The sequence below is a fragment of the Molossus molossus genome, unplaced genomic scaffold, assembly GCF_014108415.1.
Source record: "Molossus molossus isolate mMolMol1 unplaced genomic scaffold, mMolMol1.p scaffold_m16_p_22, whole genome shotgun sequence".
Lineage (NCBI taxonomy): Eukaryota > Metazoa > Chordata > Mammalia > Chiroptera > Molossidae > Molossus > Molossus molossus.
The window spans coordinates 32,668,662-32,693,597 of NW_023425358.1; the positions used below are offsets into that span (position 1 = coordinate 32,668,662).

The 24,936-nt window shown below is 39.5% G+C and overlaps 1 protein-coding gene across 24 annotated transcripts in view; it reads left to right on the forward strand.

Moving 5' to 3' along the window:
• HECTD4 (HECT domain E3 ubiquitin protein ligase 4) overlaps positions 1–24,936 on the forward strand; it is a 165,849-nt gene that overhangs the window by 74,748 nt on the left and 66,165 nt on the right. For 15 of the 24 annotated variants that reach the window (XR_004961308.1, XR_004961309.1, XM_036276519.1 and 12 more), the window contains 18 exons: positions 2,744–2,976; positions 3,322–3,467; positions 5,571–5,641; positions 6,474–6,579; positions 7,145–7,265; positions 8,070–8,198; positions 10,447–10,571; positions 12,078–12,231; positions 12,739–12,839; positions 15,245–15,443; positions 17,734–17,880; positions 19,032–19,136; positions 20,260–20,423; positions 20,943–21,224; positions 22,242–22,434; positions 22,625–22,729; positions 23,169–23,257; positions 23,640–23,815. Coding sequence is in view for 22 of the 24 variants with exons in the window: in XM_036276519.1 (XP_036132412.1) it covers positions 2,744–2,976; positions 3,322–3,467; positions 5,571–5,641; positions 6,474–6,579; positions 7,145–7,265; positions 8,070–8,198; positions 10,447–10,571; positions 12,078–12,231; positions 12,739–12,839; positions 15,245–15,443; positions 17,734–17,880; positions 19,032–19,136; positions 20,260–20,423; positions 20,943–21,224; positions 22,242–22,434; positions 22,625–22,729; positions 23,169–23,257; positions 23,640–23,815 (2,646 nt within the window). In the remaining 2 variants the exon portion in view is untranslated. The remainder of the gene's footprint in view (positions 1–2,743; positions 2,977–3,321; positions 3,468–5,570; positions 5,642–6,473; positions 6,580–7,144; positions 7,266–8,069; positions 8,199–10,446; positions 10,572–12,077; positions 12,232–12,738; positions 12,840–15,244; positions 15,444–17,733; positions 17,881–19,031; positions 19,137–20,259; positions 20,424–20,942; positions 21,225–22,241; positions 22,435–22,624; positions 22,730–23,168; positions 23,258–23,639; positions 23,816–24,936) is intronic. The other 9 variants (XM_036276521.1, XM_036276526.1, XM_036276516.1 and 6 more) reach the window with 6 other exon arrangements.

Here is a 24,936-nt window from a genome sequence, read left to right on the forward strand (position 1 = left end):
GATTTGATATGGTTGGACGTAGATGGATGGAGTTGCCCTATCTGCATAATAGAAAAAGACACTTTTGAGGAGTACTGGTCAGGTATTTTGTATTGTCCCTCAGTTTGGGTTTTTCTGATGTTTTCTCATTTTAAACTGAAGTTACAAATTTGGGGGAAGAATACTGCAGAGATAAAGTACTTCTCTCATTACAGCATGTCACAGAGTACATAATATCAACATGACTTGTTACTAGTGATGTTAAAATTGATCACTTGGTTTAAATACCAACTTTCTTCACTGCAAAGTTACCAGTTTTCCCTTTCCATACTCTGTTAGAAGCAGGTCATTAAGCTCACACTCGTGGGAAGGGAATTAAGCTCCAACTCCTGGAAAGAAAATCATCAGAGAAATTGTGGACATGTATTAATCACCACAGTAATTAATATTTTGGTTCAAGTGAGACTTTAAGGCTATGCAATTATCTATTCAGATTTTTTTTTCTTGAATTAGTGTTGGTCATTTGTGTCTTTCTAGGGATTTGTGCATTTTATCTAACTTTTCTTATTTGTTGGCATGAAGTTGTTCATAGTATTCCCTTATAATTAGTTTAATTTTGATAAGGTCAGTAGTAATTTCTCTTCTTTGGTTCTTGATTTTAGTATTTGTGTAAATTTACTAAAAGTCATTGAATTTTATACTTAGAATGGGTGAATTTTATGGTATGTAAGTTATATTTTAATAAAGCTGTTAAAAAAAAAAGCAAAAAGAAAAAGTCAACTATATATTAGTGACTCCCTAATTATTATCTCCAGACCTCTTGCTTGAACTCTAGACTGTGTATTCTCCTCTACGTGGATATCTAGTAGGCATCTTCAACTTAACATGTCAAAAACAAACTCCCTATTTCTCCCCTCTCCAAATCTATACCTACTACGTCCCCACATTCCAGTATGTGGATCCCTGTTCTTTCATTGCTGAGACCAGAAACATGGGATTATCTGCGACTCTTGTGCCCTCACACCTCACACCCAAGTGGACATCTGCAAATCCTGTCAGCTCCTACCTTCAAAATATACCCCAAATCTAGCCATGTCCCACTACCTGTGCTGCTACAACTCTAGTCTAGGCCATCATTGTCTTCTCCCAAATTGTCGTAGAAGCCTCCCCACTGGTCTTCCTACTTCCTCTGCAGTTGCCCTCCTCCACCCTCATCTCCACGTTGACAGCCAGAGTCTTTTACAATCTTAAGTAGTCAGATCTGACACTCCTCTGCTCAGACACCTCCACTGGTTCCCAGCTAACTTGGAATAAAAATTAGAGAACTCACTTATTTGGGTTGGTCCCAAAGCTAGCTTTCAAAAAGCCTTTAGTGAAGATGAATAGTATGAACCTGGATTCTATTGTTGTAAGATCAGGTACTGAAAAGACACAGAATTATGGGGTTCAGCCTGGCCCTAGGACTAACACGCAATCGAAAAGTTTAGTTTTGGCAGAGTTTGCCTTCTCTTCAGTGTCCTTGTGTCCTCTTCCCACAGTCCACAATCCTTTTGCAGCTCTAAGGCTCCCCCACCTAGGCCTGCCTCTTCACGATTACCTGCTTTCCTGTTCTTTTAATTATTATTAATTAATTTATTTATTTATTTCTTTGGTACGTGTCCCTAGCGGGAACTGAACCCGGGATTCTCTGGTCCGCAGGCCGATGCTCCAACCACTGAGCCAAACTGGCCAGGGCTGCTTTCCTGTTCTTTTTTTTTTTTAATCCTCACCTGAGGACATTTTTCTATTTTTTTTTTTTTTTGTACAGATAGAGTGGGAGGGAGAGAGAGGAAGAGAGAGAGAGAGAGAAACATCGATGTGAAAGGGACACATCGAGTGGCTGCCACCCGCACGACCAACCAGGGCCGGGGACAAACTGCAACCGAGGTACATGCCCTTAGCGGGAACCGAACCAGGGTCTCTCCGGACTGCAGGCCAACGCTCTAACCACTGAGCCAAACTGGCCAGGGCTGCTTTCCTGTTCTTTTTAGGTTTTTTATTTTGGCTGTTTTAAGGGGGAAAAGGCAATCTTTTTTGGGGGGAGGGGGGTATTTTGCCTATTTAAATTTCACCTCCATGCCCTGAATTTTTGTAACCATCCATGAAGCATTTGTTATTATATAAGAGGATGCTTGTTAACCCTCACAAGGTTGGACTGATGACTATTTAGGCTGTAGTGACTAAATGAGATAAAAATGTTGAGATGTTGTGGGAGGAGATATTTCTGGACCCAGGAGGGGTGGTGCGCTCTACCATAGAGGAGCCATAGAAGATGGAGAGATCTTACTAGAATGATGACTGGCATGGGCTCTGAGCCGAGATGGCCTGAATTCAGATCCCAGCTTTACCACCCAGTAGCTGTGTGACCTAGGGCAAGTTACTTAACCTCTCTAACTCTTGATTTATTCCTCTACAAAACGGGGCTAAAATATTCTAAGTGTATAATGATGTTGTAAGGTAATTCATGCAAAGCGTTTAGCGGATTGTCAAACATACAGAAAAGGCTCCATGGTGGTAACTACTTATGCTCTAAAAAAATGGAAATTCCCAAGTGTTTTCACCCACGGACTCTGTGGAAGGGAGATGGGTTTTCTAGCAGTAGCAGAAAGAGATTGGAGCCAAGAGTGTCTCCTAGTGCGTGTGCTCCTTTTGTAAGCCAAAACATTGTTCCCTGGGGACTGCCCATGGAGATGTCTTCTCACTGAGTTTCCTCTTTATTTTCTAGAAGAGGCTATAACCACGAATGAGGTTATAAACCAATTACTGCACCACGTTGGTGCAATGTGCATACACCAACTCAATCTTCTTGCTACCAACCCAAACCTTCCAATCACAAGTGTCTTGGGCAAGCAGCATCCAATTGAAGCACACCATCTTAGCAGTATTTGTGACATTATGGAGAAGGCCATGGTTAATGGAGACACCTGTATTATCCGCTGCATTCTTGTTGTCTTTCAGGTAAATAAAATAATAGAGACAAAAGAAACACAAACATTGGCTTCGGCCAGCTCATTTCAACCAGAAGAAATTTAAAAGCATTCCTCTTTTGCATCTTACTGCATTGTAATCTTGTATTCTGATCTACCGTCATCTTCAGTGCACAGCAGTTAATGGAGTATTGCTGTGTGTAGTTCATTGTAATTAATATATGTAAAATATTTACTGTAATTATACCATCACACAGTAGAAGATATTGTGGTTAAAGATCTCTTCATAAGAATATCTACATTTACTTTCTTCAGAGGGATAATTTTATCCCCAGTAGAATTAGCATTTTTAGATGTACCCTTTATATTTCTGTAGGTGGTATTTAAATTTTTCTTCAGCCCACAAACTGAAAGGAACCGAGACATCATTCGGCGGTCGGGATTGCTTCTTTGGCAGCTGCTGATGGCACCAAAAGATCAAATTTGCCCTGAAATTCAGAAGGAAGTCTGTCTTGCCATCAGGTAATCAGTGAATGATTTTCGTAGTGCTCTCTTCAGAATACTTCCCCTGCACTGCATCGTGACCTTCCCTGCAGGCTGGTTGCATAGACGTCTCTTACCCCATCCCATCCGTCAGGACCTCATACACGGAGGATAATTTAACCAGACAGAAGCCTGTGGCCCTGAGCCATCTGGGTACCCAAGATCCTCACTGGATCTTAAGAAACAAAAGACAAAAAAAACACAAACCCTTTAAGTGAATATTTTGATGGTTTGTGAACAGATGTTTATCTCACTTGGGAGAGAGTTTGGCAAGGTGGTTAAGGAGCTGGCTGTGGCAGCAGGCAGACCTGGGTTCTAGTCTTTGCTCTGCCATTTATTAGCTGTGACCTTTAGTATTCCCTTTCCTCAGTTATAAAATGGACATAAAAATAATGCCCACTTTATAGGGTTGTGAGCTTTTTAATAAGGTAAGGCATGACACAAAGTAAGTGCTGAACAATGTTAACCTTTTATTTATTTATTTTTAATATTTTTTTGGTTAATCCTCACCTGAGAGTATTTTCCACTGATTTTTAGATAAAGTGAAAAGAAGGGAGGGAGGGAGGGAGAGAGAGAGGGAGAGAGAGAGAAACATCAATATAAGAGAGATACATTGATTGGTTGCCTCTTATACGATCCAGACCCGGGCCAGGGATCAAACCTGCAACCCAGGTACATGCCCTTGATGGAATCAAACCCACGACTCTGCAGTCTGAGGGCTGACGGTCTCACTGCTGAGCCAAACCAGCCAGGGCTCAACAATGTTAACCTTTTAAAATCTATTTAAAACCTTGTTAGGCATGAGGGCAGAATTTATGGCTCATTTTTTATTGTCATTTAATCTCTCTATATATGTTTTGAGTGCAATGAGCTTTTATCCAGGTATATAGACTTATTATGACCAAGTATAATTTAGTGACCAAGAGAGAACTGAGCGCTTGGCTTGGAAGCACCATATGATGGGGTGAACAGAGAGGGAGAACAATTTTTTTCTTTCACAAGAGATTATACTTTAGGTCTCTTTCTGTTGAGACCATTAAAATCTAGTGTCGTGAGACAACTTCTGGGGCTGACTGATGGGTATTTTCATTATCTTGATGGTGAAAATCTTTTATGGGTGTGTGTATATATAGGTTAAAACTTTTATGGGTGTGTGTATATATAGGTTAAAACTTACCAAATTATATACTTTAAATGTGTGTATTTTATTGTATGTTAAATCTCAAAAAAGAAAAAGGTCTGGTGCTATTTGCAATACTATTCTTTCTGCCATTTTGGAAAAGCTGAGACTTAGAAAGTCTCCTTCTCAAATGATTTTTTTGGGGGGGCACAGCCTGCTTGACTCCATTGATTTTTCATAGCTCAGTTCTCTTTAACCAGTTCTATATCTGGCCTCAGAGAAGTTATTTTGGTAACTCACAGGTAGGAGGATAGGGAAACTATCAGTGGATTGTATCACAACCGTGAATTTAGGTTCAACTACTTTTTTATTTTTGTTATTTTATTTATTTTTTAATTTATTTGAGAGAAAGAGAGAGAAACATTGATGAGAGAGAACATTGATTGGCCACCTCCTGCATGCTCCCCATTGGGGATTTGGCCCACAACCTGGGTATATGCCCTGACTGGGAATTGAACCCACAACCTCTTGGTGCATGGGTCAGTGCTCAACCACTGAACCACACCGGCCACACCAGTCGGGCATCAACTGCTTTTTTTTTTTCCTTCCAATTTTTTGTTCAGATAGAGTGGGAGGGAGAGAGAGAGAGAGAAAAAAATATCGACATGAAAGGGACACATCGAGTGGTTGCCACCCGCATGACCCAACCAGGGCCAGAGACAAACTGCAACCGAGGTACATGCCCTTAACGGGAACCGAACCCGGGTCTCTCAGGACTGCAGGCCAACGCTCTAACCGCTGAGCCAAACCGGCCAGGGCCATCAACTGCTTTTTTAGTGATGAAACTACCTTAGAGTTTTATGTAACCAAACTGGCATCTTTAATAAAAGTAAAAATTTAAATAGAGTTTAGATGTTCTGGAACATTTATCTAAAAATGTTTTGACTTTTCTGTCATTTCAGCTCTGGTTTAAATATCTTGTACCCAGGTGAAACTGAAATCAATAACTTACTTAAGCTGGTCTTAACAGAAGGTGAGCATTATGCTTTAATTATCCTTGAACTACCATCCTTCCTTTTGTCCCTAAAGAAACAATTGGATATTAAGATAATAGATTTTTGCCTTCATAACTGTTAATCAGCATTAATTTTTAAAACTTATTTGCATATATGCCAACACTTCAACTGGATTGGAAGCAGAAGCCATGTTTTCTATATTTCCAAGCTTTATAAACTTTTCCTTTTTTTAAAAAAAAATATGTTTTTATTGATTTTTTAGAGAGGGAGGGAGGGTGAGAGAGAAACATCGATCTGCTGCCTCCTGCACTCTGGGGATCGAGCCCGCAACCTGGGCATGTGCCCTGACCAGGAATCAAACTGGATCTCTAAATCCATGGTATGATGCTCAATCCACTGAGCCACACCAGCCGGGCAAGCTTTATAAACCTTTCTATCTCCACTGCTTAGTGTAAAGTACCTGATGGTAGATGTTTAATAAACATTAAAAATAATGACTTCTTGGGAATTTCAAAGCCAGTTTTTTCCCACACGTTAAAATGCAACTTTAAGTTAGATTAAACAACAAAATTCACCAGATCAGAGACACTGCATTTATAAGGAACATTAATTTAAGGAGTTAGAAATCACACTTTATGATATATCAAGGGAGTAACTAAAATCAAGATAAACGAGTTTAAAAAGTCAGATTGGTTGTGATGTGTTCTTGCTGCTGTTGCCTGTGTAAGGTGAGTACAGGTGCTGGGTGCTAGATTATCAACAGTTTGCTTGTTTAAAAACTTTTTAAAATAGCATCCTTTTTCTAAGTGTAATTACCAGGGTTGTTTATGGAGCTTTGTTCTGTGTTAGGAGAGAGAAACAGCGGCCTCTCCCAGCTGCGAGATGTGATCCTAACCAATTTAGCTGAACAGCTTCAAAACAACCGATTTGGCAGCGAGGACGATGATCATTACAGGTGACACCATTTATCTTAGTCACTGCTAGCTCTTTGTGTTTTTCTCAGTAATTAATTTACATTTAAATGTGACCAACTTTGGTCTCCTATAATATCTAATATAGTTAGCATGTTAAGTTTAAACTGTGGATTAATTGAAAGACAATCCAACAGTTGTCATTTAGCACGTTTCAGTTTTATCAGTAGAGTAAATTGGGCCTGGGGAAAGAGTACTTGGCAGAAATCATGGATGGAGCTTATTTAAGAAATCTTGACGAGAGGGCATAATCCAAATGGCTGGTTTTTGAGAGAGGGTGAGGGTGTGGTTAGAGCTGGTGAGGGGAGAAAGGTGTTGGGTTTTTTTTTTGCTATTTATAAAATACTTGGACTAGGTGCTTGGGTACCATTTTGTTTCTCTGAGTTTGATTTAAATAATATACCAGGTTGTTAACATCATTACTAAGATGATTTGCTTCCAAAACCAATTAAATTTGTATCTTTTATTTATTACACCAATTGTATAAAATTTATTCTTTTATTACTAAGCTATCAATATCTTATTGTTACATTTTTCCTGCATTTAAAGACTAAATGATGAACTTTTACACTACATTCTGAAGATTGTTGTACGAGAATCCTGTATCTTAATCACCAAGTGCCAAACTGTCTCTAAAGATGATTTTCAAAAACTCCTTTCAACTGTGCCTGTAAGTAAACAATGTATTTATCCAGGTCGATTGTTCTATAATTTAGTTGTAATTTTGATGTCATGGGAAGAGGTGAGTGCAGCGCCCGCCTACTCTGCTATCTTGACCAGATCCCAGTAAAAATGTGTTTAATGAAAGTGAAATTAAATCCAGTATTTCTGTTTTCATTTTACTGTGTTAAGGTGCGTGCATACACACATACTTACACACACTGTTTACAGGATAGGTGTATTTGATGAAGGTCTGTGGAGGGCTGTGCTTGTCCTGGAAATGTGGAACTAGACAAATCCACTTGAGATACTTTCTCCAAAGACTCTGACTCCTGCTTTAAATGTCTTGTTGCAATAAACTACTTGACTGAATTTGGATGTTTTTTATTTTGTTTAAAATAGTGAGGATTTCTTCCCCCGTTAATTTGAAATTTAACATTGTTTTCTAAACTGTCAATGTTTTACAGAGACTGTTAAGAATCAAAAATTATTTTAAGGGTTTTGGTAGAGTTGTCTGTAATGGAGATATTTGTGAGGGGAAGGAGGGTGGGGAAGAAGTGTATTAAGAGGTAAAAATTCAAGTATCTAAGTGATTAGTGAGAATTATGTAGCAGAAAGCAGAAAGTCTTGGTAAATGTGTCAAATTCTGTATCAAAAGCCAAGTGGAAATAAATCACCTGAGAAACTAACTTAGTCTGTTTTCTGTACTTTCTCTTTTGCTTCCCTTGTCAAAATGTTTTAAAAACATGAGGATCACATGATCCCTTCTTTCGGTAGGATCTAGATGGTTTAAATGCCCTTATTTGTATTAAAGGCTGCATCCTCCTGCCTGCGCTATTTGATGGCAGTTCAGAACCACCTTCTCAGTAACACTGTTTTGATTAAACCTGATGAGAATGATGACAGTGACAACTCCTTGCAGGGAGAGACATTGAAGGTACAGGTAAACACCAAGCTCTCTTCTAACAGTGCTTTCTACCCCGTGTGTAAAGCTCAGCTTAATTGGCTAAGTTTCTGTGTATTTTGATGTCAGATTTCACCGCGTGGCTTATATTTTTTGAGAAATATTATTAGGCCACTCATTTCATACATGTTTATGTCACTGCACAGTAGTTACCATATTTGTGACACTCACATAATGTGTCATCCGTGTGCTTCTGTCAGTCTTTTCATGCCTTTGTTTTTATCTTTTTTTTTTTTTTAAACTATAAATTGTGGCTCTTACAAGTGATCTCATACGCACCTGAAAGTTTTATTTATATGGAAATATATAAATAAATCCAGGAGCATAACAATTTAAATAACTTTGATATTTTGGCTAGTTTATTATATTGTCTTGAGTCAAATAGCTTTAAAAAGATGATAATTTTTTCACTATCTTTATATTGAATAATTTCTAACCCTATAGTTCATTTCATTTTCAGTAATTATTTTTAAATTAGCTTCTGTGTAAACTCAATAATTTGTTCCCACGTGGCAATTTATAGCAAGCCAACGATTTTTTATAGCATTGTTTGTTATAATTTTGACAGATGCTGGAGGCTGTGTTTGCATTGTTTTTCAGAATTTCATCTTTGTGGAGAATTAGAGAAATCAGTAAAAGATTGCTTCCTCCCTAAAATGTTGACTAAAACACACTGAAAAATTAACCAATGAATCCATAGTTAAAGATAAAATTTATTACAGTTTGCCCATTTCTTACTCCTTGATGTATAATATACTATGTAAATCATACACGTGCCAATTATATGATCAGTTGTTTGTTTTTTTATCCTCACCCGAGGACATTTTTCCATTTTTTGTTCAGATAGAGTAGGAATGAGAGAGATAGAGGAAACACTGACGTGAGAGAGACACATCGAGTGGCTGCCACCCACACAACCCTACCAGGGCCAGGGACAAACTGCAACGCAGGTACGTGCCCTTAGCGGGAACCGAACCCAGGTCTCTATGGACCGCAGGCTGATGCTCTAACCACTGAGTCAAACCAGCCAGGGCATATGATTAGTTTTTAAATAGGCAGAAATGTGTGAATAAATCATTTAAATTGCTGGTACTGTTTATTACTTTCTCTTGCCTTAGTTTTCTAATCAGTAAAAAGGGACAGTAGCGTCTCTGTTGTAAGGTTGCTGGGAGCATTAGAGACAAGGCATGTAGAATACCTGGCACTGTGCTCCCACCAGGTGTGTGGTCAGCAGATGACAGCTCAGAGGGTCAGTACAACTTAAACCACGATTTAGCTCGTCTGGTCAGTTCAGAATTCCCTTTCTCTTTTTTTTTTTTGGTATGTGCCCCTAGCGGGAACCGAACCAGGACTCTCTGGTCTGCAAGCCAACGCTCCATCCGCTGAGCCAAACCGGCCAGGGCCCCTTTCTCTTAATAATACCAAAAAGAAAGAAAGAAAGAAAAAAGACCCCAGGAAATTTTAACCAGTATTTTCTATTTGAAAGGTTACATTTTATAAATTCTTAGTGAAACAATGGAAAGAAATACTCTTGGCAAAGGCAGAATAGACTGGGTTGTCTAGTATTTCTGGGAAAAATATAAAAAAAACACAGATTTCACCTGCAGGCTTAGTTTGGTTATATATTTTTTTAATAGAAAATAATTGTAAACTAAGTATTTCTGTGATCTTAACTAATGTTTCTTACATTATGTACTATTTGTACTCCCATGAACCCTCTAATAGTTATTTTTAATATTTAATAACCTGCTACTTTAATTGAATTTTTAACTTGCCTGTTTTCAAGTGTACTGGTTTAAAACATTAAGTAAAAAGGTCACTTGTACTGTTTCAGAATGTTATGTTTTTGTCTCATTTTATTCACCGTCTCTACATGCGCCTTTTACTGTTCTGTTTTTCTCTTTAGCTCTCCTCATACCACCTGGCCAGTTGCTGGGCTGGCCCCCAGGAGCTCTCTTGGGCTGGAGGGGATGGAGAAATGCCTTTCTCCTGGGCACTCGGTGTGCTGCCCGGGAAGTACTGCGTATTTCTGTCAGCACTCCCGATCTGAGCTTCCCAAATCAAACTGCTACTTGCCATCCTAGCGGGACTTCCTGCTTTGGGCTTATTCTGGCCACCTCCTTATTTAATTTGGAAATGCTTCATAAAATACGTCATTTCATGTTGTCATTGTGAGTGTATGTTCATCACAAAGCTTAAAAATAACATTGTGGTATTTTCTACCTAGGAACTAAAGGTCAGTATTTTGGCTCTTGCCACCCAGATCCTGACTGGATGTGATGAAGTGTTGGAAATGCTACAGCAGGTCACAACCGCCCTCATAAACAGCGACATACCTGACCGTGATCAGAGGTGAGGAAATGGGTTGTGAATCTGCCGCCGTTCAAGAAGAAAAACTTGCTTATGAAAGTGAAGTCTTTTAGATACAGAACCTCAAATATTCAGTTAATAGACAGGGATTTGTGTGAGAATAGGTTGAAATAGCAAGTGTTTCAAAGCCAAGTGCAATCAAACTCATTAATGGTGCTTTCGGCGCGATAGGGCTAACAGCCATGCACTAAGGGTAGCAAGGTTGTGGGGCAGCATCATCTCTGACCTTCAGGTCTTCTCCCTCCATTAGTTCCTAGCTCAGCACCATGAGCACTTAGTTTCTCGTGATAAGTACCTTGGGGAAATATCAGTGACTTAGTGACACAGACAGTTAACTGCTATGCAAAAGATGACACTGACATGATATCTCAAGATTTTGCTGTAATTTTACTTCTCCAGATACAGGAGTGACCTATATAGAGGGTAAACTTCTCATTCCCAGGAATAAAGCACTTTCTCAGTTCTCCCCATTAAAATTTCTGCTGTGGTTTGCAGTTAGAGATGATTTACATACCATGTGTGTTGATTTTAATGTTAGAGAGCCTGATCTAGAACAATCCTGCAGTGTAACTTTTCCTTCAGTAATGCTGTCTGTTCCTATGTCCCTGTTTCTGGGCCTCTCCCAGAGAGTAGATGGGCAGGTTGGAACTGAGAACAGTATAATCCAGATGGGTGCTGCAGTTGGGCTTGGTAAGGCATGTGGGGTCCCCTGCTGGCACGTGGTGCAGATCTGCCCTGGGAGGAGGTTCAGTCTGAGCGCCCAGGAGACCTGAGTTATGTTTTTAATCCCAATATCCTAAATAGTCTTAGAGAACTTCTCTAACCCACATCTTTGGGTGAGTCGCATACCTTAATTCTTCTAGCAGAAGATTATGAGATTAAGAATATGACTAGATAATCATTTCATAATATATAGATATGTCATATCATTACATTATTCACTTTAAATTTATACTGTGTTATATGTCAGTTAGATCTCAATTAAACTAGGTAGGGGAGAGTGTGATTTTAAAGACAAATGAAAAATTGCCTGCCTCTGTACCCACATGAGCTAGTTTCCCTCAGCCAGAAGTGGGTGTTTCTCCTGTGGGCAGTGAATTGGCCGTGTAGCCATCCCTGTTCTCACAGTCAGAGACTCGGGGCAGCCCGAGAGCCATGGGAACTTTGCAGATGGTAACTATCTAGAGTAGCCATTTGCCTACCTAGAGAACCCACTTATAAATGCTTCAAAGGTGCTATGGAATTCACTATGTAAACTTTTTTTTTTCTTCAAAATCATAAGTTGAAGATTAAATCTATTATGAGATTTTTTTCCCCTCCCTCAGTGGTAGAAAGTGGGAAATTTGTGGATTGAATTGCTGTTAACTATAAGTGCTTCACTAGTTCAAGGGAATGCAGTTTAAGAGAATGTTCAGATAAAGATGATGTTAGCTGCTCTTTCACATGATGGGGACTCACTTAAATTATGTGTTTTCTTGAATTTTGTAGGTTAAAAGGCTTGGAACAAGTCACTAAGGCTACCATGCTTGGTCACCTCCTCCCAGTCTTACTGACCTCCCTGATGCATCCAAATTTGCAGACGCTGATCATGGCTGATGCCCTGATGCCTCAGCTAGTGCAGCTGGTGCTCTATACCAGTCAGGTACGCTCCTGGGTGTGCCAAGTGAACTGCTCTGTGGTCGGCCCACTTCACATTGCGGGCGTGTGCATTCGTTGAAGGCAGAATAAATATAAACTTGTGTCTCAGAAGCCAAGGGAAATAACGACAGAATGAAGAAAAATATGTCGTAAAAGTTCAATGAAACATTAAGGGAAAACATTTTACTTGTTTGACTAAATTACTCACTATAATCCTTTAGCAAGTATTAATTGCTGGTCAGCTGTAAAAATGTTAACGTACAATGTTACTGAGATCCTACCATCTCCTGAGTCCTTGCTGGCTGTCGGTAACTAATGTAAATGATATGGTCCATTTTAGCATTGAATAAAATAATGGTAAGTGGTCTAAGTAGCAAAGAATTTCTTAGTGAAAGAGGGCAGACTGAGATCGCAAAAAGATGATTTAAGTGAGAATTCGAAGTTTGGCCGTGGCACCATCCAGATACCTGATGTAAGCATTTTAAGACATGCTGGTGGTTTTGTGTTTCAGACGGCCTTGCTGCTTAAAACCCAGTGTCCGGTTTTTGCCGAGGTGGGCTGTTCCCCAGGTGGCGCATCAGACCAGAAGGGCAGGCTGTTCCCTGATGAGAGGTGAGTGGCGCTGCTTCCTTGCAGGAACCCCTGCCTCGTTTTCTTCGGGTGAAAGCCTAGTGCTCCTTTAACAACAGTGGTTTTTAGCAAGGATTATGTAACTGAAAAATGAAAGAATTCAGGGATAAAATTTTACAGAAGCTTACAGAATTGCTTTGTCTCTTATAGGAACAAGTTAGAATAAATTTCCCCAGAGATCATGAGATTAGTTCAAAATTGACAAATAGTCAAATACTCATGATGAGGATGTAAAACATTATGACTTTGGCAAACAGTGTGACAGTTTCTTAAAAAGTTAAACATACACATAACATATGACCCAACTAGTTCACTTCTAGAGAAAAGAAAGCATAGATTTCTGCAAAGATTTGTATATGAAGGTCATTACAGCTTTAGTTAGAATAGTCCCAAACAAGAAACACCTCAAATGTCCATCAACAGGTGAGGGGATAAACACACAGTGGTATAAGCATACAATGAAATTCTACTCAGCAGTGGAAAGGCATGAACTATGATGTATTCATCAACATGGATGACTCTTAGAGTACTTATGCTGTGTGAAAGAAGCCAGATCCCCACAAAAGTACATACTGTGTAATTCTATTTATAGAAAACCCTTGAAAATTCAAGCTTATTTCTAGTGACTGAAAGCAAAGAAGTAGTCTCCTGGATTACTAAGAAGAAGGGGGAAATTTCATAGGTGTAATATATGTCCAAGCTTACCAGTTGTACATTTTAAATAAGTGCAGTTTGTTATATGTCAAACATCTCACTACAGCTGTCTTTAAAAACATTGATCAGAAAGGAAGGACTTCGGGTTTCTCTAGAGCAGTGTGTTACCCAGCTGAGCTGTGTGCGGTGATGACAGTGTGTATCTTTGTTGTCCAGTTCTGTTGGTGACATCCCCATGCTGTTGTCAAGTACTTGCAGTGTAGCTAATGTGACCAAGAAATTGAACTTGAAATTGTATTTAATTTAGATTCCATTTAAATGGCCACATTTGACTAAGTAAATACCATCTTGGATAGCGCAGAGCTGAAAAAGTAAGAGAATTCCACAACAGCTAAGGGTGAGAGGGGAGCGTGTGTTCCACAACCTTGGGTTGTGACATCTTTGACAGTTCATTTACAGTAGATAAGAGGAACTTCAAAGGCATTTTTCTTTAGTAAAAATTATGGTAAAAAGTAGTTGTGTAGACTCATTGAGTTTTCAACAATTAACATTCAGATATCAACAAAAGGAACTTTTATAGGATGGTGGTACTGTGGGGTTTGGAAAGTGGCCAATTTAAAGGTGTACAGTATCTTTTTTATTTCCTGAGTAACTTTAAATGAGAGTTGCTGAGGTCCACTCTTGGACATGATTTGGGCTTCTGCCTTGAAAAAAGGTGGGGTGGGGGTGGAGAATGAAAATATATTGTATAACAACATAAGAAAAGGACCTTAAATATAGGATTTTTAAAATGTTTCTGATCACCACTGACATCAAGCATTCAAATGTGACCTGGCCACAATGTTGCCTGGCCGGTGTGGCTCAGTGGATTGAGCATCTCCCCATGGACTGAGAGGTCCCGGTTCCATTCTCAGTCAGGGCACATATCTGGCTTGCGCTTGATCCCCAGTAGGGGGCGTGCAGGAGGCATCCAGTAAATGTATCTCTCTCACATCAATGTTTCTATCTCTTTCTCCCTTCCTCTCTCTCAAAAAAAATCAATGAAACACTTTTTTAAAAAGCCACAATGGCCCTGGCCAGTTTGGCTCAGCAGTTAGAGCATTGACCTGTGGTCCGGAGAGACCTGGGTTCAGTTCCTGCTGAGGGCACGTGCCTCGGTTGCAGTTTGTGCCCGGCCCTGGTTGGTTGTGTGGGTAGCGGCCGCTCGATGTGTCCCTTTCATGTCGATATTTCTCTTCGATGTTTCTTTCTCTCTTCCTCTCTCTCCCTCCCACTCTACCTGAACAAAGGATGAAAAAATGTCCTCAGGTGAGGATTAAAAAAAAAAAAAGCCACACTGCCCTGACCAGTTTGGCTCAGCGGTTCGAGCGTCTTAGAGCGTAGGCCCGCAGACCAGAGAGTCTCAGGCTCAGTTCCCGCTAAGGGTGTGTATCTCAGTTGGTTTGTCCCCGGCCCCAGTTGGGGTCATGTGGGTGGCAACCACTCAATGTGTCTCTCTCACATTGATGTTTCTTTCTCTCTCTCTCTTTCTTTCTCCCTCTCCCTCCCGCTCTATCTGAAGATAAATACAAAAATGTCCTCAGGTGAGGATTTTAAAAAAGCCACAATGTTGTTGTACTGCATGCTGTGGAAAATTAAAGTGAAATTTCCTAAGTTTTTGTATTTCACTGTGTTACATTTTCTTTTTTTCCCTTGCTGCTGAACTTAATCATGTTCTCTTTGTCTGGTTTTAGAATGCTGGAAGAGAAGGAAGAGCCAGGCTTCCTCACTGGTTTAAAGATCCCTGCTCCATGGGCTGCTGGCAAGACTGTGGAGACAGTTCATCCTGTCAGAGACAATTATAAATTTAAAGAGACTGTCCACATCCCGGGAGCTCGCTGCTTGTACCTCAGATTTGATAGCAGATGCTCTTCACAATATGACTATGACAAAGTAAGCAAGGACTGCTTTAGTATTGGTTCCACCTCTAAAGCTGATTTCTTAGATGCTTCTTATTTTTCTTTGCTGCTGATCACCATTTTTGACTTATTTCTGTCTGCAGATATCTCTTAGGAGAACTTTTCTAAGATAATGCCTTGAAGGATAGTGACAGGGGGAGTCAAAGTGCCAGCACCTCTGTGGTCTAAGAACAGTGTTTTAATGACATGTTGAAAGTGGACTTTTATAAGCTTTCAAAGTTTAGATCTGAGTCAGAGGAAATTTTCCTTTCCATTCTGCTTACCTCCTGCCTTCCCTCTGTGCTTGGAATTCCTGTAGCTGTGTGTGTCCATTCATCTGGAAAGGTCTTACTGCCTAATTCTTGGAGCTTCTCATGTATCTTTTGGGAGAAGATGGCCTTTTAGAAGGGTTTCAGATATGTTGGGACCTGTCTGTGTTTAAGTTCGCCATTATCTCAGGGCCCACAGAGGTTTTGAGGAAGTGTAGTTTCCAACCTGGTGGTTGAACCAATCATAAGTAAAAGGAACTGTTTCGGGCTTGAAATATATTTTTCTGTTTATAATTGTTGCATTGTAAACCATCATCTTGAACTTGTGAGCAAGGGCTGTTAAATTGTGATATAAAAGAACAACTGAAGGATTATCTAATAGTTTTGTATTTACACAGTACTGGTTTTATGTAGATTGTTAGTTATCTATTGTATCTCTCCTCCATGAACTGTGTAAGGGCAAATGGTCTTAACTCCCACCAGGGGAGACATTTAGATAAAAATAAGGCTTCTTAACTATATTCTATGAGATGCTAATACGCATTACTGGGTAAATTATAGGATCCTCTTCTCCATTATCTTTAGGCTAGTGAAGATTCCCGGATGTCTGGAGGGGTTTAAGACTTGCCCCCAAACTCATTTTAACTGCAAGAAAGAGAATTTAGAAAATGGTCTTTGGTGGGCCTTTCAAAAAATATATCTCCTACCCTGCCCATTGTGCCTCCATCGGTTGGGCATCCTGTGCACAGAAAGGTTGCTGGTTCGATTTCTGGTCAGGGCACATGCCCGAGTTGTGGGCTCTATCCCCCGTAGGAGGCATGTAGGAAGCAGCCAATTGATGTATCACTTTCACATCAATGTCTCTCTCTCTCTTCCTCTTTCCCTAAAATTCAATTTAAAATACACACACACACACACACACACACACACATCAGTCTACACCACTTCATAGCTCCTGGCATTAGCTACCCCATGTTCTAGATTCAACTGATAACTATTTAAAATGGAAGTGGAAGAGGTTGCCGTTTTAGTTGGTGTCATTTTGTTTCTCCATTAAAAGCCAGTCATTTGCATCTTCTGATGTATGCTAACTTATACCTGCAGTACACAGCAGTGTTAGATGTGGAGGCACACTACATGGATGAAAGTAACTTGCTTTTCCAGTGGTCCCTGCTGGCATAAGAAGGGTCAGAAGTCACAAAATGAAAAGTATCCAGGGCTAAAGTGCAGCTTTTAGGTCCCAACTGATCTCTCTTATGCAGTCAGAGGTACACCCTGGAAGACAGGATTTGGTATTTACACAAGCCAGAGTCTCATTCTTCCTATGAAAGTATTTGAAAGCCAAATGACCACTAAATGATTCTATTGCACGTTGGAAAGTGGGTTAATTGGATATAAATGAAGAGCCTTCGTGAAGAAAAATATTGATACATGAAAGCTGACCCAAGAAGAAGCAGCCCCCTTTCTGGTCCAAATTTGTGTCATTTTCTTTTTATACCATGAAGCAACATTCTAAGACTATATGGCTTATTTTCAATTTGTTGCATTTTTTAAAAAAATCCTCATTGAGTTTTTGTTTTTGTGTTTTTGTTTTTGCTTTTATTTTGTTGTATGAAATATAACATCTTTTTACCTATATTTGCTCACTTTATTAATTTGGGGGAGGATTTAAGGGAGCAAACTTTAAACTTTACCTCTTACTAATGAATTATATGTACTTATTTAGGATTAAAATAGCTATTTAAAAAATATGTGTATATATTAGCTGAGTATAACTATTTTAATGTGAGGTCCCCAAGTCAGTTAAATTGTGAAAATATTTGGTATTTTTCTATAGCTTCCCTGTTAATACCAATGGTTCGTTGCATTCAAACTAGTATCAGTTATACATTTTTTTAAAAATCAGGAAATATTAGTTATATTATGACACGAGTGCCTGGTTATAAATGTATTTTTAAACCAACATTTTCTGCAGCCTTTTTATTTGTAGATGTTGTTTTTGTTTTTCTTTTACAGTCTAACAGTATATTTTCTGTTTTGAAGTTGGTGATATATGCGGGGCCTAACACAAACAGTAGGAAGGTTGCTGAATATGGAGGCAATACACTGGGATATGGCAGCCGTAGTGTCTTAGGAACTGGCTGGCCGAAAGACTTGGTAAAGGTATGGTATCCAGTCACATTTACTTCCTAGAAAAGAAAAATGAACTTATATTCCTTCTGGGCCCAAGTGTATTAACTAGAATTCCAAAAAAAGTTTGCCATGGGGGCTTTGTTGAGGTAGGGCTACCTTGCCAGGTCTGTAAAGTCACTGCTGCACTCAGAATGACCCTCCTTTCACTGACAGGACATCAGACCCCTGTCCCACAGGTTACGCCGGGGACTGAGGTTGTCACAGTATTTTCTTCCCTGTCCATTAAAAGGACTGCTAGTTCTTCCAGCTTACTTCTTTTCTAAGATAGGAAACCCTTATGATGGCTATCCTAAAATCACAGGGTCATTAAAGTTTAAAAATGTGGAGCCAATGTTTTCAGATGAATTTGGGGCTTTGGAGCAAAAATAATGATCCATTCTCAGACTGATGAGATTTGAGCTGGGCCCTTGAAATACAACATATCTACCTAGAATATGAATATGAACTGAAATGCCTACTAAACCTGGAAGCCTCTCCCAAGTCTGTTCCCAGAGCCTTTACCTCACATACATTATGCACCCTCTCTAATTCAGCCATAGTCTACGGCCATACCACCCTGAACGCGCCCGATCTCGTCTAATTCAGCCATAGACGACAGTTTCCTCCAGGGGGCTGGTCCAGTGCGTCCAAAGGCAGATCACTCAGCACTTTTAACTGTTCTCCACATCCCTGCCTTTTGTTTGTTATTCATGGTGTTGGTTCTGAAATACAGAGCAAGCTCTTCCAGCACTGTCTCTATGTTCTTCAGATACTGGCCATTTGCTGGCTTTATTGGCACAAGTGAGGTGGTGACATGGAAAGAGAGGGCAGAAAGAATAGAATTTGAAGAATTTATTGAAATTATGCTTAAGATTTGATTACTCTTTACTCTGATCCTGCTATTGGGCAATTGTGATCCACGTCACAGATGCCTCGTCCCAAAAGCCACCTGGCCAGGAGAGACACCTGAGAGGTTGGTGTCCAAATGAGAGGGGATGGAATTTGAATTTAAAAAGCAAGTGAGAAAAAGAGTGAACTATTGCTGTGGTCCTTTTGAAATTAAATTATCTGAAATTCACTGCTCTCTTGAAAACTGTGTCTTGTTTTTAAAGTGCATTTCCCCCCCTCCCTTAAATTTTAAGGTGGAAGGAGATACAGTCACCTTCTCCTTTGAAATGAGAAGTGGCCGTGAACACAACACTCCTGACAAAGCTATGTGGGGCTTTGCTTGCACAGTTCGCGCTCAGGTACTTGAATCTAACCCCTGCTGTGGGCATATGTACTTCTCCTTTGTTGCGTTGGTTACATACATCATATTTGCCTTGGAAATGGGGCAGAATATGTGCTACTGTTTCATCTATCTCTTCCATTTGGCAGGAGTAAACCACTGATAGTAAGTAGTAGTTTTCTGAAATAAAACTAACTATGACCTCAAATCAGTTCAGCAGCACAGAGAATCCATTGCTTGGGGCTCTCTCTTCAAAACTGAGAGAGCTGATCTGCCTCTGGCATCTTTCCACAGGGCGAAGAAAGCTCAGACGCTAAGTATTTGGACTCTGGGTTCTAAGAATAGTAGGGTCAGATTATTTTCATTCTGTTCCCAAAGGCTCTTCTTGCTAGATTGGGTCTGACTCTGATTAATTATTTGTGTTATACTCTGTATACAGGTTAAATCAACTCTTTAGCAGTGCAAAATAGTTATTCCCCCACTCTCCACCACCAGAATCTATGTAAAGAAATTATTTTACCACCTGAAAAAATAGGATGGGGAGGAGTCAGAGTTTACTAGCCCCTTGAGTTGCCTTATTTGTATAACGTATTTTAGATGGGGAGATTGCTTAGGTTTAAGCAAGCTAAGACTCTGGAGTGGGATTCTCTGCTAGAATGTGAGCTCCTCGAGAGCAGGAGCTTTGTGTTGTTCTCGGCTGTATCTCAGGCACCTAGAACAGTGGCTGGTATTCAGGAGGCACTCAATAAATATTTATTGAATGAATTTATTGTCATCATTGACAACATCTTGGTTTGAGCACAGGATCGAGGTGACAACACGAAATAGTGATTTATACCCGGGTAGGCACAGCAGAGAGGGAGTTACCCAAAGACTCGTGTATGATATTTGTGCTGTTTCTAATATGGAGTCTTATTGGCTCTTCTCTCTCCAGAATTGTGTTGAGACTTCACTCTGTGGTCATTCTAGTACCACCATCTATCTGCTCATGGTGTTGGTTGCTGTCCCCGTGTTCCATAGCAATGGTACTCAATGCTGCTCCATGAGCCCTATGGCTAGGGACAGTGCAGTGTGGTGAGCGCAGGTGGAAGGGCTCTGCCGTGTACACTGACCAGTGTGGTTTGCCCCTGTCTGCATTGTAGGAGTCTTCGGAGGATGTGTCAGGAGGCTTGCCCTTTCTGGTCGATCTGGCTTTAGGTCTGTCTGTGTTAGCTTGTTCCATGTTAAGAATCCTGTACAATGGACCAGAAATTACCAAAGAAGAAGAAGCCTGTCAGGAGCTATTGCGATCCAAACTTTTACAAAGGTAACAAAAGGCTCAAATTGGGATAGTTTTGCTCACAAAGGATAAAGGACTTGTTATGGAAAACTACTTTTAGTGTTTCTCAGCTGATCATGCCTACTGCCTGACAATCCTGTGGGTGTCATTGTGTCTAAGAAATATAATGAAAATTACACCAAAGTGCCTTCTGGCCCTTACTTTACTAAGTTCGAAATTACAACCTTGAACTGCATAAACTTTTCTCCAACAAATATTATGTAATTAAATTAAAGGATCCCCAAAAGGATGGGTAGATGGGGGAAAAAGCAAACAGGGCAAAATGTTTATTTGAGGATCTGTGTGATAGGTATATGGGTATTAACCATGTAATTCTTTCAAGTTTCTCTATATGTAAAAGTTTTGATAATAGAATGTTGGGAAAGAGGTAGATTCCCAAGGATGTGGTTTCGTATAATATGCTCATTTCTCTTTAGAGAAGGTTTGGTGAATAAATACTTAACAAACAATGTGATCCTTTATGTTTGATTTATCTGCAAACTTTAGTTTTTCAGATAGAAGAGGAAGTGAAGAACCTCTTTTCTGTCTGTTCAGGTGCCAGTGGCAGGTGGAAGCCAACGGCGTGATCTCCCCTGCCCTTACTCCAAGCCCGTCTCCACTGCCTCTGACCATCGAGGAGGACAGAGAATTCACCTACCCCTCTGACGTCCTCGTGCCTCCAGCTGGAAACTACTTTGACCTTCCCCGGATCAGGCTGCCTCCAGGAATCATGATAAAGCTCAGGGAGATCTCTGGGCGTGCTAGACCTCAATTTAGACCAAGTATAAAGTATGTTGCTATATAGCATTTCATTTTTCCCAATGGAAAAAAATGTTTAAGACAGTTGAAGGGGGGTATCTATCTTAGAGCCTAGCAAATGAACCTTTAATTTATGTTTACGTAATGCTTGTTAACGAAATACTTTGGGAATATCCTCAAGTGGTATTCCAGGTCAGCAGGTCTCAAAGCACGGGCCTCCAGTCAGCAGTTAGCATCACCTAGGAACTGGTTAGTTCTTGGGCCCCATTTCACACCTACTGAAGCAGAAGCTCTGAGGATGGGGCCCAGTAATCTGTGTTTTCACAATTTTTCCATATGATTCTAATGCATACTATAGTTTGACAAGTTTTAGGTTTTTCCAGGTGGCTTTACCTTCACCTTCTACTGGTAGTCATCAACTTTTGTTTCCATAGAGTCTAGAGGCATTTCTTTGTTTGTGATACCTAGAGAGATAGCGAGGGAGGGGTCTTTATTCTAGAACATGATGTCTTGCGGTTACAGATGTCTTCATGGTATTCTTGCTTAACGTGAAGTCTGTTTTGCAGGCCTCTGCTCTGCCTTCTGAGGCAAGATTAGCCATTTCAGAAAAAAAATTTTTTTTAAATAAATGAAATTTAAAATGAAAAATCCAGACGTACCATTGTTTTCAGCCCAACATCCATATGCTTGAAATACCACAAGCCATAAACTACATAAAGTTAATTGGCAGATAAATGGTGCCAAAGGTCTTTTTTAAGTCTGAGACCTCTTCCAGCTCTAATATGACTATAGCTCAAAATGTATAAATCATAGAAAGTGAAGTGTCTTTAATTTGGATTTTTAGTTTTATCAGCCAACGTTAGTTTTATCAGTTAAATACAATTATGGCCAACTTGATAAGAAAGCCATCGTATAATGTTCATGCCTCTTTATTGGAATAAAGATGTGGTGAATATTTAATATATTTAAATCAAAGCCTATTTCTTTAACCTATAAAGTATTGGTAGGTTGAGAGCATGGCCTGACTGCTTTCCATTGTAATCACAGAGAAGTAATTCAGCCAGATGTGATGGAGGAGATGGTGGTGTCATGTGTTATTAAGCACTTGAACTTGGTTGATGCACTGCAGTCCCTCATAAATTTCCAGTATCAAGAAGAACATGCTGAGGAATATGATTTATTGTGTAAAATTATGGGAGAGACCTTTAAGAAACTCAATGCCATGGAGAGACAGCTGCAGGTAAGTGAAAGCTAAAACACCAACATTTCTCTTATAACTGCTGGAAGTAATTTCTTTCCTAGAAATTTAATAAAGTTTACAAAGTGATCTGAATTTTAAAAAATTATTATGACTGAAACTTCCAAATGTATAGATTGCACGTTTTTATTTTGCATCTGTTTTTACATTGTTTTATATTTTAATGTATCAGAGTGTTGCGGAATTGGAACAGAAATGGCAAAGTGAGGTTGATGATGCCATGCAAGGGAAACTGGAGAACAACATGCCTTTCTTCTATGACTACCATTTCAATGAGGTGAGTGAGTATATACCATGTGTGCAGAGATAAGATAATGCCACTTCTGAAAATGTTGCACACCCATTCTTTAAAAGGGTTAAATGAAATTTATTAGCTCAACATGTCAATAATACAAATAATAAATTACTTGTTAAGTTGTTTTTTAACTGATTAATAGTGTTATAAAGAAGCTATTATCATTATTACATTTTGCTTTAAAGCCTTAAAAAACAAACCAAAGGCAGTTACAAGTACTGAAGAAATCCCCAGAAAGTGACCAGTAACATTTTTTATCATTAAAATATCAAATAATAACTTACAAATGTGCTTCTGGCATAGAAATATGGACCAAAGGTGGTGTTTTTTTTTCCCTGAAATTTTCTATATAAACATGTACAGTAAAACTCAGTTTTTCCAGATCCTACATACCATCTTTTCTTGATTTTTCCTTCTTTAGAACAAAATGAAAGACCTAGAACTTTTGTGTTCAATGAAGGAAGTCTCCTTTGATGGAAATGATCTTGAAAACATGGTCCTATCATTGAGGTTAGTGATGTTAATAACTATGTAAAACTAATTTATTCCCTTGGTGCTCAAAAAATGTGAAGATCTAGTCTCAACAGATATTTAAAAAAATATTGTGCATTCACTAAATGCTTTAGACTTGGAAGTCATTTGGTAATTTGGAAATCTTGATTTTAACCTTCAAGAGTTAGCACAATGGCACTTGAAAGTGGGTGAAAAGAACTAAAACTGACCACAGTTTATACTAGTGCTCCCCTCAGATGGGCAAAGGGGGAGGTGAGCTATATTTATCACATGACTTTTGCTTAGTTTTCCGTCTATCTTCTCATATGTTTTGCAATTAAAACACTTTGGTTTTGGTAAACTAGAGAACAACTAAATGCTCATGAGCCTTTCTTTATAGGGAGAAGTTCCTACAAGAAGTGAATTCTCTTATTCAGAAACCTTCGCACCCACTGGCTAAAACGAAGACGTTAGTGAAGAGTCTAATGAACCGAGCTGAGCTCTTGCTGCATGTCACCATTGCAGCCCAGTCCGGCCTCACCAGGAGCATCTCAGGGACCCCTGCGGAAACACCAGGTACTATGCAGAGCCAGCCCTGCGCTGGCTCTCTGCACTAGTCTGTTCATAAAATGAGCATCAGCGCCTTAAAAATTTACTCTTGTGTACTCCCAAGAAGGAAGAAAAATAAAATTTCAACATTTTTTATTTTGCCTTGTACTTTTTCCAAGAAATGCTTGTCATTGGATTCATGTGGTGTTTTGTGAGTCAGCTGAGCATCAGAGATGCCTCCTCGCCTGCCTCATTCCTTTTTTCTTGCAAGCATCTAAGGAGCCCAATGACATGTATTTTTATAATCCTGTGCCCCTTATTGTTGTTTTGTCGTTTTCATAGTAACATATATAATTAGATAGTCAATATTGTGAATCTTATAATGCATGATATTTTCTTCTTGAAGATGAGTTTGTATTTCATCTTTAGTAATTAGATGGAACCTTCTACCTTGCATTTCCACTATTAATTTTTTCCTGATCGCATTTTTCATCGTTAGCCTGTTTCTCAGGGAAAATAGTGAGTCTTCTTATTTCAGCAGGATCCACAACTTTGGTCAAAACCCATAACAACAAGTTTTTCTTCCCCTGAAAAAACAAGTTGAATAAACATGTTCTTAAATAAAAGAATCCATGTTATCCAGCCCATTACCTAAAGAACACTATCAAGCAAGCAAACTTGTTTGCAACTAGCTGATTGCCTAGGGCTCCTCTCACTTGAGAGAAAAGTCTAGGCTGACTCCCAGGTTTCTGACCCTAGCCATAGGCTACCACTCCTGAAGAATCTCAGGGGAAGTGTATCAAGCGTGTAGCGTGATTGTTTGCCAGACCGTATCTCTGGCCAAGTCAGCCTTGGTTAATTTAGGTCCCATATAAAGACTTAACCACTCACTAAGGCTGGTGATGCTTTCCAAGAGGCTGTTTTCTGTAGTTACGTCTTCCATTAAACTGTTCTTTTATAAAACAGCTATTTCCCTGGATTGGGTTAACTGGATTTATTTGAACTAAATTTTTGCTTCCAGAAATTACTTCCTCTGTCCTCTCTTGCTTTTAAGAATGCTTATACTGCCTGGCTGATGTGGCTCAGTGGTTGAGTGTTGACCCATGCACCAAGAGGTCGCTGGTTCGATTCCCAGTCAGAGCACATGC